This window comes from Papilio xuthus, unplaced genomic scaffold, assembly GCF_000836235.2.
Source record: "Papilio xuthus unplaced genomic scaffold, Pxut_1.1 DF829660.1, whole genome shotgun sequence".
NCBI lineage: Eukaryota > Metazoa > Arthropoda > Insecta > Lepidoptera > Papilionidae > Papilio > Papilio xuthus.
Window position 1 is genome coordinate 1,334,446 of NW_013528989.1, and position 15,521 is coordinate 1,349,966.

Consider the following 15,521-nt stretch of genomic DNA (forward strand, 5'->3'; position numbering starts at 1 on the left):
AACCTGGATAATGCAGTCTAAGGGACCACTATATTTCTCTCGCTTACAGAAGTTTCTCGCTTATGAAGGTCGTCCATCGCGATTTAACAATACCTCTAGCTCATAGAAGTTTTTAGGTTATCCAGGTTCGACTATATCTTACTAATATAAATGCGAATGTTTGGATGGATGTTTGTTAGAATCTCCAGAACTGCTGCATGGATGTTGCTGTAATTTGACATAGATGTAGAACATACTCTGGAAGAGCACATAGGTTACTAATTAAGTTTTTTTTAATTTCACACGGCGTCGCGGAAGACAACTAGTATGTCAGATGCAAATTAGACTCAATGTTTTTTTTTATTAATTAGTTTTGAGCATTCATACTTTTTAGTGAGATATTAAAATAAATTACATTATAATTTTACATTTTATTTATTTTACTAAAAATGACTAGAATATAAACAAAAAGCAAGAATTGAAGAATTTTATAGATATTATCACAGTAAAAAAAAGGCTTTCATATACAAAAGTAACAAACTAGAAAATTCTTCAATAAAAACCAAAATATACTTAATAATTAAGCAAATATAATTCTATAATATTCGATTTATTTTTTACCATCTTATGGTTTAAAGGCTTTAAGGTTTTAATATTTTAAGAAACTTTTTTTTAATTTATTGCATTTTTTTTTATAATTAAAGATTTGTAAATAAAACTACAAATATTTTAAAAATTTTGCAATATTCAAACTACTAACATTTAAAATTCCTAAATTTTTTAATTTTTTAAAGATAAAGATTAGTTTCATAGTAATAGCATACTTTTATCCTAAAGATAAAGTTTTGACTATAAAATTTAATAATTATATATTTATTAAGCTTTATTACGACAAATTTTAAATATATATTAAGACCTTAAGTTTTTTTTTTATCAACCCAGTTTCTATATTAACAATAAATGCAAAGCACTTATAGTATCTTAAAACATTATATATTCAAAGAAATATATACCTAAATATATTTACCCATTTTCCATCTTATATAATAAGAATTACTCAATCTTATTTATAATATTCTGCCTCGAAGGACCAATATAGTTAATGGATTTTATGGATTCCTTCGCAAAGTTACCTGATATTATGGATTTCTTTGCGAAGTTAATTTTTTGGTGTTCGCCAAGTTAAGGGATTTTCAGGGTTTCTTCACAAAGTTAGCAGATTTTTGGGGTTACTTCGCAAAATTAATGGATTTTATGGATTTCTTCGCAAAGTTAATGGATTTCTTTGCAAAAAAATGGATTTTCTGCATTTCTTTGGAGCACTACTGGAATAATCTTTATTCTAGTTTTAATAAGCTTTACTTTTACAAATCAGCAAGTCTCAGGATCTTGCTGATTGTCTGTACGTCAGTTACTTTGTACTATGCCCATAATTTGGCTTTTGTGGTAGACATAGTCGACTAATTTTTGTGAAATACTTCGTTTCCTTGTCAACATGTATGCAGCTTGTTCAAATTTATGTTGGTTTCTTCTGATGTACGCGTGCGTGTCTGTTATCAAGTTATTTAGCTTTTCAGGATTGATTTCGTCCATCGCACATTCCTCCATTAATGGTGGGTTGAAACGGAAATAACTGCCCGGGGGGAGTAAATCGTTTAGGATTAGATGAACACCTGAAAGAAACAAATTGGTAGAATTATATAGCAAGTAATTTTTTTTTCAACCAACCCGCACTTGGCCAGCGTGGTTGACTATGGCCTAATCACCCTTAACTTGGGGTAGGCTCCGAGCCCCTCAGTGGGGACGTATGAGTGAGCTGATGATTTTTTTTACAAATTTGTTTTTTTTATCGCATTATTAGCGTAGTAAAAGTTTAATTTATAATTATCAGACACCAAGGGCTAGATAATTTTAGGGTTCCGTACCTCGAAAGGAAAAAACCGGAACCCTTATAAGATCACTTTGTTGTCCGTCCGTTTGTCTGTCAAGACCCATTTTCACAGGAATGCGTGAAGATATCAAGGTGGAATTTATTTTTAGTCTACCCACAAATGTAAGCACTAACTAATCAAGCAAGGCATTTGAGATTCAAGTTGTTAAGCAAAAACCAACCTTCTGTATCAGTGGCAGAGTCCAAAATCTTATTGAATTTATCTTTCCAGCTTGTACTTGAGGCTTCTTTATTCAATCCTTTACTCATTAGTTGGTAGTCGGAATGTTTGTTCAAAGCTCTGCCTGTTCCTACTGAAATAACTGTGCCTTTTTTCACTGAATTAGCCCCAAATAATAGCTTAGCTTCATGTAGACCTACTCCAGTAGGATTGTTCACCATAATACCACCGTCCTGGAATTAATTATTAATATTGCTACAAAGATGTATGGATTACTAAAGGATTTGGTCGTAAAATCAGACTCGAAGGACCAAATATATATACATTTAGCGGGATATTTATAAGAATATTGACAATATTATCAGACAGACACTCTTTTTTTGTGACTGAATTGCCACTGTTTGGCTTGAGGAGTCATTTACAGCTTCACCGGACTTGAGGTGATCGAGAGCAGATGGCACTTAGCCTAAACCTCGTTTAAGAGTAACTAAGCTCGAGGTCTCCCTCAGGAACCTTGGCTCGGGCCGTTACTTGGTTATTATTACCGGAAGGCCGCCGAGCTCTTAGGTCGCTTCGGTGAACGCTCTATAGAGTGACGGGGCTCAAGGGCCCCCGAGATGGGACCTCGGCTTGGGCTGTTTAGCATTCCGATTCAAGGGTGCTTAAAAGGGCCGAACCTCGGATTACGTACGATTACGAACGTACGGATTGTAAAACTTCATAATGGTGTGTTACCTGATGTAGAGCGCCATCTAGTTTGAATTCATCGAAGTATGTAGGCGCTGCGGCGGAGGCGCGCACCGCGTGCCACACCGCGGCGCGCGGCGTGCCCGCGAACACTGACCTCACGCGGAAACCACATTCATATGTACGGAATAAAAATGGAGCTAAACGAGAGCCAGGACTCACAACACACGACACCAACGCCATCTGTAATTATGAATTCATATTTAGATTTTTTTTTTATTTATTCAAACTTTCGTAAGACTTGAAACTTAAGTAATACGGCTAAAACAGTAACGTACGTTTGTCTGTTTTTTTAATTGTAATTACCGTTGGTTTGATATTAAAATTTCAGTATAAATCGTCATCCTTGTCGTTTTCTTTGATAAAACAGAAATAACAACATGTTTGAAATTGAGATGTTAGTCTTAGAAACTCACAGTTGTGTTTCAGCTCTGAATCATTATAATTCTATACAATCAAATTTGTCTTTTTAATGTTTTTTAATACTAAAAGTTAATTAATGCTATCTTTATTACTAATATTATAAATGGATGGATGGATGGATCTTTCTTAAAAAGTATCTCCGGAACGGCTCAAAGGATTTTTATGAAATTTGACACACATATAGAACGTAGTCTGGAAGAACACACAGGCTATTTATTAAATTCTTAGCAGAGTCGCGGGCTACAGCTAGTATAAATATAAACCGACAAGTTACGGATGTAACTTAGGAAGTAGTATATATAAATGACAAACAAGTAAATACAGTACAACGTACTTTAGGCGTGTTATATCTGTTGCACTCAGTGAGCGTGCAGTCTCTCAGATTCTCCTGCAGCAACTTCTCCCACGCCTCAGTGTCGTAGTACGAGTGCGTCCACACGAGCCGAGATGTGCCTGAAATATTTTCATTTATTTTAAACTAGATGGCGCTGTACTTAATGTTCCGTTAGTAACTCATTTTTGTACTAGATGGCGTTGCGATCATTTTGAAACACGCGTAAATTTAAATTAAACAAAATTATACTTTAATATAAGAAATAATACAGATATATTTGTGAAATCTTCAATTATGTTAACTTTCTAATCATAATCTATTAAAAAGTATGACATTTTTACGAAAAAAATTTTAATTTAAAGAGAAAAAAAAATTACCCCCAATAAGTGAGGTATTCCCAAACATCTTCTTAGACAATGTATGATACATCTGATTCGCTGTCTCTAAATTACCAACGCCGCTACCTGAAACAATATTAAGTTAATATTTAAAACTTGAAACACCATCAACGGCGCTGACTGTACTTTTATATAACTTACATACAGACACTACAATTTTATTAGCTATATATAATAGATATCTCCCGACAAAACGTCCGTGTAAAATTTTAAAAATCTTAATTAGTAGCCTAGTATTCTTCTATACTATGTTCTACATCTATGCCAAATTTAGGAGAGATCCATACAGCTGTTCCGGAGATATCTTCTAACATTCATCCATCTAAACATTTGCATTAATAATATTAGTAAGACTAGCTGTCGCCCGTGACTGAATGTGCAAAATTAAACAAACTTATAGTCTATTTATCTTCCAGACTATGTTCTACATCTATGTCAAATTTCATCAAAATCCATACATCCATTCCGGAGATACCTTCTAACTTCTAACAAACATCTATACATAAAAATATTCACATTTATATTATTAAAAAGATTACTTACCAATAACCGCAGCAATAATAGCACCAGTACTAACACCAATGATATAATCAAACATATCCTGTACTTTTTGTCCGGTCAACTTCTCCAAGTGTCGTAGTATCTCTATAGCTATTATTCCTCTGATGCCTCCACCATCAATCGACAAGATGTTAGGACCTGGACCTTTCGTAGGTCCTGTATATCCCATTAGGGCTAAAGCCTAAGGAAAAAATACATATTTAAAAATAAAAAAAATATTTTGTTCCGAATGAAAGTGTAAAGTTTGTAAACAAATGCTTTACTAAGCTTTATGAATTTTTATTTAGTAATGTTAAAGAATAATCAACTTTTCTATTATCTTATATTATGTATTTGGTATATAGAATTGGACCTCGATAAAAAGTCATTTGGTTCTGACTGACTAACTCCATAAGCGAGAAACTTAGGTTAGAGAAACCTCTGAGAGCGAGAAAGAAATTACAGTCCCTTGGATTTCACTTACGTTTGACCTTATTATGATATATAGTTTAAGTTTACTTTATATAACAATTTCGACAACTGAATATGTTTTGATTTTGAGTTGGAACTATAATTATTACACTTTTAAGAGTTTTCTTATAAGAAAAAAAAAATATTTCAAGTAGAACGATCTTTTAAGAAGTTTGACCTTGAAATGTCAAAAAGAAAATTCAATAACAAGTGTATACTTTTGAAAGTCATCTATAATTTTTAATTACAAGGTTATGGCAAAATGCCACAGTAGTGGTGTGATCTTTTACGTTTGTTGTCTATAAGACACGTAAAGTATTATTTTGCCAATTCCCATTCACTATAAAGTATAAGAAGACTAAATTAAATATCACAACATGCTTCAGATAGTTATTCCTCACAACATGTAATCATAATTTAGCAGTATAAAACATGTCAGAATGACCTTCATAAGCGAGAAACTTGGGTTAGATAGAAATCTCTATAAGCCAGAAAATTATCGCGGTCCCTTGAACTTTACCTGTCTATACTTGACTATATATACATATAGTTGTCTCTGTTTTGTCAAATAGAATGAAAGAGATGACAATATGTATTAGTACAAGAGTAAACATTCTCTTGGTCACATCCAGCTTCTACTATTTTTAAATATTTTTGTCTCTATTTTGTCAAATAGAATGAAAGGGATGGCAATATGTATTAGTACAAGAGTCAACATTCTCTTGGTCACATCCAGCTTCTACTGTTTTTAGATATTGTTGTCTCTGTTTTGTCAAATAGAATGAAAGAGATGACAATATGATAATACAAGAGTTATAAATACCTCGTTAACAATCCCTTTAACTTCTCTTGTGATGTCGGTATCATCCCTTAATTTATTTTGTACCCGTAATAATGCACGGACAGCGCCTTCCTGTTAATAAAATCATAATAACCTAACTATTATAAATACGAATGTTTGTATGAATAGATGTTTGTTAGAAAGTATCTCCAGAACGGCTAAACAGATCTCGAAGAAATTTGACATAGATATAGCAAACAATCTGGAAGAACACATAGGCTAATATTTAAGTTTTTTCTTTGATTTACACAAGGTCAGAGTTCAGGAAACAGCTAGTTTTTTATAACTTATTCAAGCATGTAGAATTCTGTAACTCAAGTAATTTTAGGCTCATGAATTTTAAAGTCTTAGTAACAAATAATTTAGTTGATTTTTTTAATACTATTTAATATATATTTTACTTTACCTTAATAGCGTAATCCCTGGCTTCAGGATATTGAATTAGATGATCAATGAAGTGCTCCGTTCTTTTCCGCAGACACTCCAGTGTCTCTGCAGTAACTATTGCTGATATCACATATGCTGTCCGTGAATGTATTGATGTCTGTAAATTATTGTTTAGTTTAATCATTGAAAAGTAATATTAGCTTAGATGTTTTGGTTATCCATTAAGCCGACCCAAAAACATCTTACATAAGAACAAATGGATATGTCTTAATTTATTTTTTCATATTTACATAGGTAATTCATTCATTACATAGCTAATAAATTCTTTGGTTAGGTTATTAAGTTTGGTTTATGGATTTCTGTTGTCGGAAATAAAGAATTTTGAATTAGAATTGGTACATGACTAGTGTAGTGGTCGAAATTTATGCGAAGTTCATTTTAATTAGCTTCTTTAACAAATATTAAAGTATAACATAGTAAAAGAAGTATACTCAATAAAAAGCAATGAGTGGATAAGAAAAAACGTGAACCTAAGATACAATTACTAATATTTATTTAACTGGAAAACTAAATTTAATAGTTTTCACAATGGACAGTAAAAATAATAGTAAAGTAATCGTAAAGAGCAGAAACAAATTAAAAATCAGCTAGCGAGCTGGACAAAGAAGGAATTCACTGCTCAAATCTCTTCCAATGTCAGCTAGCCTAGCCAGCATACTGTTTATGTATCTCTAAAACTAGCATGAAATTTTTTCCTTTATATATCATATTTGTTCTAATTTATTGACATAATCTATTATATAATCCATCAAAACTTTCACATAACTGATAAAAAATTAAGGTCATTTACATTTCCTTGTTAATATCACGCAGTTATCAGGTCCCCTACTACTGTATAAAAACATATTATATGTATGTTATCATAATTATATCATGCCATATACATGCCTTCATAGATAAGATATAAAGATCATATAGAAAGATGTCATTTGTTTTTTGCCACTTTGTCAATTTGTTTTCTTGTTATCTATTTAGTACCAAGACAATCTAGATGAGATTTGGCACAGATTACTAGACTAGACAATAGGCTACTTACTATGTTTTTATTCTATTTTATATGACTACAGCTAGTATATATTTTCATATTGTTAGGAAGAGAATCTGACAGTGTACCAGTGTATCCGCACAACTCTAGCCTTATTAAAATGTCAATATTTATGTCCCCTCACAATCAACTAATCAACCCGACACTTTACTTGGTAACAGAAATGCGTCATTCGCGCCAAAGGAAGAGTGGAAATATATATTAAATTGTACTAACCTTTGTAATAATAGGTTTGTTTGATTTCCAACTTTGTTCAGATATTTTTCCGAAATGCAAATCCTTTTTCAACTTTAAACCTTGTAGGAAACTTTCGAATGTTATCTCCTTTGCCTCCGAGCCTACACTAAGTCCAGCCTGTGATTTTTCTTCTGTTTTCTCTATTGTACTTTGTTTTTCCGTCTGTACATCTTTTGTAGTTCCTTCAATTGTCGAAGCATTTAAAACATGAGCTGGTCTGTTGTCAATTGATTTTGTACCTTCCTTAATTTGTGTCAATCTTATTGAGACTGCTTTTTCGAATTTCTTTATCAAACCTAAAATTTTGAAAAGCAAATTAAGCAACTAAGGTCTACACTATAAGTAATGGATAGTTTATCAACAAATTATTTAAATTACCAATGAAACATACTTAAAACAGAGAATTCCATTGTTTAGTTATTTACTATTAAACATTGTGTTCTTGATTGCTATAGTTAAGTTTCCTTAAATTAATTAAATAAAAGGTAATCTATCTCTCAACTAACTTATTTGAAGAACTAGAACTTACTAAATTTATTAATTTCAAGATATAATCTCTTAGTTACAGCATCAAAATAAATTGAATACAGGAAGTTTATAAAACTATACACAAGTTTCGGGTTCATTGGACTACACATGTTTTGATGTCAATGTACCAATAAAAAATCTTTTATAATTGGATCTTGCACCCAATCCAGTAGCCTACGAATTTAGAAACTACATGGCTTCCTTTATCTTCAAATTACTAAATATTTAATGCAATACAAAAGTTTATTAAATACTTACTCTCCCATTGTTCGGGCGTAGCGGGTTTAATTTTCTGTATTAGTTTTTCAACTTCTGCATTTAAATTTGTCATAGACAAATAGTGGCGAATTATCTTCCATTGTCCCCCGAAGGACGACATACTTATTAACAACACAATACACGACAAATTAAAGAAATTTCGATCAGAATATTTAAGTTTTCACGTATTTCCCAGTCACGTACACCAGTACACTACTATTTTCGTTCACAGCCAAACGCGCACTAGTAAAATCGAAATGTCTAGATAGTATAGATATTTCTGGTCCAGTTTAATGTTTCAGTATCGAGCACTTTACTATCGCACTGCGCTGAGACTTGCTAATAAATATTGTTAAACTAAAATAAAAATAGATCAATGACAGAATTCGCGAATGACGTAAAGTGGCGCGATCAGTGCTACCAACACAACAAAATCAAAACAAATCAAAAAGATAGCACGGAAACATTCACTTTATTTCAGTTGCAAAAGATAATTACAAAAACTGATAATAATGTTGCTTCAATGAGAACAAGTTTGTTATTAAAGCGACCAGTAGATGAGGAACCACTTTTATAGCATTATCAAAACATGTTTGCTCAGCCAATTAATTCACTAATCTACAACGTATTATGACGACGTAAGCCACACCTCCGCATGGTAATCACACGTTTTATTTGTAAACAAACATCGTATGATCTGAATTTGAGTCGAATCCAAAATTTTCGGCGAACTTGAATCATCAACAATAACACATGAGGTACATTTTGTTATTGAATTTAACCGGAACTATTACAAAATAATTACATTGTAATTTACATTCTTTTTCTAATTTCTTTATTGATTCTTTACTAGTCAACTTCGATATTTAAAATATTAAAACAAACTTGACCAATACTTGATAAGAATTAAGTAAAAACGTGTTTTATTATTATATGACCTTCAAATACGCTTTAGTTACAAGCAAGACACGCGTCCATTTTATAAATTATTTTTACTTTGTCTCACGCTTTGCCAAGTAGAACAGTTAATGTGTGTCACTTAACAATGTGTTCCGTATTGAAAGTACGTGATTAATCTTATTGTGTTAAATTTATAATAGCAAACTTTATTCCTCATTGGTAGTCGTCTTTGGGCTTTTTGTATCCGACTTCAAAAAGAAGGAGGTTTTCAATTCTGTTCCTTTTTCTTATTTTTATTATCACAGATCGGCAAATCATAGTTTATGTTTAAGAAATTTATGCTTGTGGGGGGGGGGGGAAGATAAATGTAATTTTAATTAATATCTCTCTCAGTTTAGTTAAAAAAAACTTCAATATTATTTTACAAACAGGTTTCATATATGAAAACAGTCAACACATTATGATATATTGTGTAAACAAGTCAGAAATCTCTGTGAATGTTTATCACAATATGTTAAGTCGCAGGTGAAATGCGCATAACGTGACTAATTCAAACATTTTCCGATTGCGCTGTATATAATATTGTTATTCAAAATATCACCGTACTGTGACACTTAGGATGTAAATATATCTTGTATTACATTTCAAGAACTCCACCTTTAGCATACCTAATTGGCCTTCTTATATCTTATAAGACCATGATGTTAGCTAGCTTCCCCCGTTCACCCTAAACCTAGTCTAGATCATCAGCTGGCGACGCCCATGTCTATGCTGAATAGTAAGGCTATTTACCGTATCTACCATATTGTATTATCAGCTCATATAGTCTCCAACGAGGGGCTTCTGCCGTAAGTTACTACGTGTTAGTCAAACCCATTAGCCCTGAGAGAATAGGTTGACTCTCCCAACTCTGAATTTCTTCGCTTGTGCCTGCTTGTCTCTTTAATTAAAAGTCAAGATTGTAGTCAATAGTTTTAATGCCTATTTTAATTATACAAATAAAACTTGTTATGGGAATAACAATTACGTAACTTAATACGTCGCAAACATCTGCGCAATTTATGCATCAAGGTTATATTTATCTTGTCAAATAGTGCTACTGTACTATAGATAAAGACATATTTAAAATACAAAACAGAGTTTTCACTACCCACAAACGTGTATAATACAAAAACTGATTGTTTTCTTATTCATTCTCTTTGGAAAAACAGTTATGAATTCGTACGTTCAATATAAAGCGGAATGGATTTTTATGATTTCAAACAGGAAATTAAATAAAAGACAATTTTATATAAAAACAGATGGATATATTTCTTATGAAAAATAAATATAACGAATATTATTAGAGAGTACAATTTAATTCGCTATCACTATATATTAAGGCTACGTATAAATAAAAAGAAATTATAGCCCGACAAGGATATCTGACCCGGTGGCCGCAAGTCAAACTAAATTATGACAGCTCACTAGCGCCCCCCTGTCAATATCAAAAAATATCACAAGATCCTCTTTGTAATGTAGATGTCATGACATTTTCTATGTCCAAGTAGGTTTTATTTATATTCTGACATAACCAACCGCGATACCAACGGCTCAACGGTTCAGATATTCCTGTTTGACTATATACCTAACTGACACTAAACATTATAACGTTGTCAGCACTGTATACTAAATTAAGAAATGTCTGGTTGGTAGCATTGAATATTTATCATTATTTCTATGACAACAAAAGAATCTATTTTACATAAGGCATATTTGTAAGAAACGTTTTAAAATTCAAATCTACTGATATTATGTTAGATGTTAAATTGTTCGTAGAATGATATAATAAAAATTTCCATTGCTCAAAAAACATGTAGAAAACACTCTCCGTGACGTTTTAACTCGCATAGATGTCTCGAAATATATAAATAATAAATATTTGTGCAATTTTAACATTAATTTGATGCCTTTTACTGAATTTAACTATTCCAAGGCTTAAAAGATTATTGCTTTAGCGACACAATTAGCAAAGTCCACTGTACATAAGACAAATATATAAATATTCGAGTACCTAAAATATATAATACTAAAATTCATATCGCAGTAAACATAGCCAGTCTCTATAATTTAGTCTATACATGTTACTTATTACCTTTCCAAAAAGATTTGGCAAGTTTTAAATTGCAATTAAAGGATTTTATGATTAAAAAACTACCATTGCATATTCTAAATTACATTCGTTTAAAAAAAAATAAAGTAAAAAGGTAAAAAAGCATTTTTTTAAATTTAATATTACAATTAATTTAATTGAAACAATGTACAATATTATTTAATAATAAAAACAATAATAAAAAACCAAACCAATTACATTTTATAAGGAAATATAAAACAAATGATAAATCATTTTAATAAAAAAAAACTTGAAGTATTTTTCACTATAAAAATCATTGTTAGCTTACGTACCATTAGAAAAAAAAATTGCGCGGTAAAAAAAAATAACCATAACAACGTCTTAATGATGTGGATTTGAAATTAAATATAAGTTTCACATCCCAATTAAATTTATTTAAAATTAAGATTAAAGAAAAATTAATTATTAGCATAAAATATTACATTACTATAATTAATATTAACGGGCAAGAAACTTCATTTTAAAAACTATAATCGAAAATAAAGAAAAATAAATTCTATTCATTACATATTAACTGCAAAATATCTTAATAATGATTTGATCTTTTCTAGAACATTCTACTCTTGAAAGTTATTTCATATAACTGTCAATTTTATGTGCGTTACATATTCGAAAATTTTTATCTAAATCAATACAATTCAAAGGAAAACTACTTTTAGGCAGATAGCAATACGGTTTATTATTGCTTGAATGAAATTCCCAATAATATTAAATTATTCGTAGAAAAATGACCTCTACTATTAAATTCAACAAAGATTATTATTGCCTGAATTATTAGTCTACAAGACATATATCTATCTCACTTCCACACATTGCACTATTCTATAGTACAATTTAAAATATGACAGTTCCGAAATATTTACTAAGTTGGCAACATTGACTTACTTCTCTGTCGCACATTACAATTTCTTTCTATGCAAAACAAACTTTTTAACGTAATATTTCAGTAAACGACAAACCATTTACAATAATTTCAAATAAAAATACATGCACCTTGATATATTCACAATTTGTAAGATATTAGCTTTAAAATCGAAAAAAAACTAGAGATAAGCGAGAGTCTAAGAGAACGCGGTAATTTTCTCGCTCATAGAGTGTGTCTCTAACTAGAGTTTCTCGCTTATGGAGGTCGTTCACCGGACAATGACTGTTATAGAGTTTTAAATATTTTTTAATCTATATTTTATTGGATTTTTACCATACCATATTTCAACCACACCACTAAAAATCATGTAGGAGCTAATTTACTCATTATAACAACAAAAAAATTGAAATTATTGTGCACATTTATATTTAAAACATTAATACGTATTATAAAGTATGTAACTTACCATCTACGTAGTCAATGCCGCGGCATATTCGTTCAATGTCTTCAATCCATACCTACCTGTAACTCTGGTATTGTGTCCGCTGACTGCGGGGTTGATGTGTGCGTTGTGTAACTCTGACACTTGTGTAGAACAAGCCGCGGCAGGGTCACCTGATGTTTTCAGACTGCCTAACCTGTTTTACGAAGATGGGATTAACATATCGAACTATATAACGTAGACAGGAACCTGGATATACAAGAGTTCAAGGATATTTTTTTCGCTTTTAGAGATTTTTCTCTTACCAGAGTTTCTCGCTCATGGAGGTTCCTCACTCATCCAGACTGTTAAATGAGTTGAATACACTGTTATTTAACGGATTTTAAATTTACATGAACAAGATAAAAGATGTATCTGATCCTGACAGACAACTTCTATAAGCGAGGATCTCGAGTTAGGGAGAAACCTCTAAAAGCGAGAAAATTGAAATCTCGCTTATCCAGTTTCGAATATATTTTTTACTTTGAACATAATTTTGATTTACATAACAAGTTATGCCGGGTTACATAACAATTTATTATATTCGTACCAGAATTCATTCCCGGGATGGGCATTTCCATCCCAGGGGTATGTCATTACAAGCAATTTGCCGGCGTGCTCTCCTCTCAACTTTGACGACGGCTGACGATTCTCTAGTTGTACGCTTATACCACCTGCAAATAAAAAAAAATAACATTTATTAAATAAAAAGTCTAGAACCCAAATGACTATGACACTCCGGGGAAGAATAGGAATCGAATGACACCACACTCAATTAAATCCGTCCCATAGTTTTAGTTCTAAGCCGTTAAAATTAAACATACAATCGTATATCTTCGTTAGTTACATTTCTCTCGAATTTTACTTACCTTTTGGATGTCTTTTACTTTCAAAGAATATCCTTTTTTCTGTCGGTGTTTCCGCTTCCGAAGAGTTTGTGAAGAGAGCTAAAAAAAAATTCAAATTCATACAACTTCATCCATTCAAACTTTCGCATTTATATACGTCTTATCTTACTAATATTATAAATGCGAATGTTTTTTTAGTACCGCGCGGACAGAGTCGCGGGCGACAGCTAGTATTATATACTTTACCTAATATGCCTTTACTGGGATGTATAAAAGCAAAGTTAACATCAGACACATGATCCAGCATATCTTTCTTAAGAAATGATCTTATCCTTTCTAAAAATGTCAGAATGTACACGTCTGTTTGATGTGTTGATATCATCCATACACCTAAACCTGCAAATAACATCATCATATCATCATCACTATCATCAGCTTACTATACGACCTCACTAAGGGACTTGGAATCAACCTAACCTATACGAGAAATACATTGATACATGGCTGGATTTGAACCCAAGACCTGTATTCAAATTAAGTGACCCCTGAGCCACCTAAGCCCTTATCAAATCATATTATATTATAATATAAATGGAAGAAATTTATAAGGCAATTTAAAGTTAACACATTCGCTCCCACTGACTGCAAGTTCATTATCCATGAGTGAGAGACTCAGGTTAGAGAGAAACCTCTATAAGCGAGACATTGTTCGGTCCCGACAGACGAACTCCATAAGCGAGAAACTTTGACAAGCGAGAAAAATAATTATCTCGGCTGTTTCAGAAAAGGTTCAAGAATATTGAATATTGACGTGACATCAAATATTGTAACTTGAATTTATTAAATTAAATACTTGTTTATGAGATTTCTTAGACCATATAACTCTCTATTATTTAACTAATATTATAAATGAGAATGTTTGGATGGATGGATGATTGTTTGAAAGTATATCCAGAACGGCTGCATTGATCCCGATGAAATTTGGCATAGACGTAGAACATAGTCTGGAAGAACACATAGGGTACTAAGTTTTGTTTTAAGGCTAGTTTTTTGTCAATAAAAAAAAACAAACTTACCACATCCAATAACATTAAGAAATGCAAATCTTCCAGCTTCCTTGGCTCTGTTTTCTGCTTCTAAGAGAGACACTTCCGCCAACACACACAATCTTTTGTAATATACTTCATTGTCAAATATAAAATCATTCTTTGTCTTCACATATCTATCTGTATATTTCTTCTCTTCTGATTTATCTTGAATATTAACATATGAAGTTAATTCTTCATATGTATAACTGTGGACCTAAAGAAAAAAAATGGAACATCTTTTTTAATATCTTATAAAGGACGAGGAAGTGGTTTTTCCAGATGAGAGGATTTATGTGAAGAGGAAATGTTTTCATTCTTTGCATCCTCTCCTCCGTCGATTAAAGGTACTAAGGACTTCAAAAGAGGAGATTCCCAATTCCTCTGTATGTTTTTTTTTAATTTTTTTCACCGATAACCCCTAGTTATCCGATTTTTTGTATTCTTTATCTGTTCGATAGGTATTGTGTTTCATTTGGTATCATTTTTTGAAACATTAAAAAGTATCCAGTAGTTTTTGAGTTATTTTCAATAAAACATGTCAGAAATTAAGAAAAATGGGAGAAAAAGAAAAAAAGAGATAAGATAAATACAAACACAGTATATCACTTACTTGATAGAATTCTGACCACATTTGTCGCCACATATGTTTGGCTGATTGGTTATTCCTTACGTAAGTAGTTTTTAATACATTTAGACATGTCGTTGGAGTTACTTCTTCCCCGTAGCCATTTTCAAGGGAATTCTGTTGGTCTGTTATTAATATGTCTTCATATTCCATGCGATTCGCACGTTGGAAACGAGGTCCTA

At 31.7% G+C, this 15,521-nt stretch overlaps 2 protein-coding genes across 2 annotated transcripts; both read right to left on the reverse strand.

Annotated features, from left to right (window-relative positions):
- Positions 1 to 976: 976 nt before the first annotated feature.
- Positions 977 to 8,909, reverse strand: LOC106116118 (calcium-independent phospholipase A2-gamma). The gene is made up of 10 exons (XM_013309861.1): positions 8,360 to 8,909; positions 7,553 to 7,869; positions 6,251 to 6,388; positions 5,827 to 5,916; positions 4,536 to 4,734; positions 3,972 to 4,058; positions 3,595 to 3,713; positions 2,826 to 3,020; positions 2,092 to 2,323; positions 977 to 1,652 (listed from the first exon to the last, which is right to left on the reverse strand). The coding sequence occupies exons 1-10, from the start codon at positions 8,478 to 8,480 to the stop codon at positions 1,387 to 1,389; spliced, it is 1,764 nt and encodes a 587-aa protein (XP_013165315.1). The 5' UTR covers positions 8,481 to 8,909; the 3' UTR covers positions 977 to 1,386.
- A 2,982-nt stretch (positions 8,910 to 11,891) lies between these two features.
- On the reverse strand, positions 11,892 to 15,515 carry LOC106115119 (uncharacterized). Its single transcript, XM_013308449.1, has 6 exons — positions 15,325 to 15,515; positions 14,703 to 14,928; positions 13,873 to 14,022; positions 13,648 to 13,725; positions 13,329 to 13,452; positions 11,892 to 12,935 (listed from the first exon to the last, which is right to left on the reverse strand). The coding sequence occupies exons 1-6, from the start codon at positions 15,490 to 15,492 to the stop codon at positions 12,767 to 12,769; spliced, it is 915 nt and encodes a 304-aa protein (XP_013163903.1). The 5' UTR covers positions 15,493 to 15,515; the 3' UTR covers positions 11,892 to 12,766.
- Between the last annotated feature and the right edge of the window lie 6 nt (positions 15,516 to 15,521).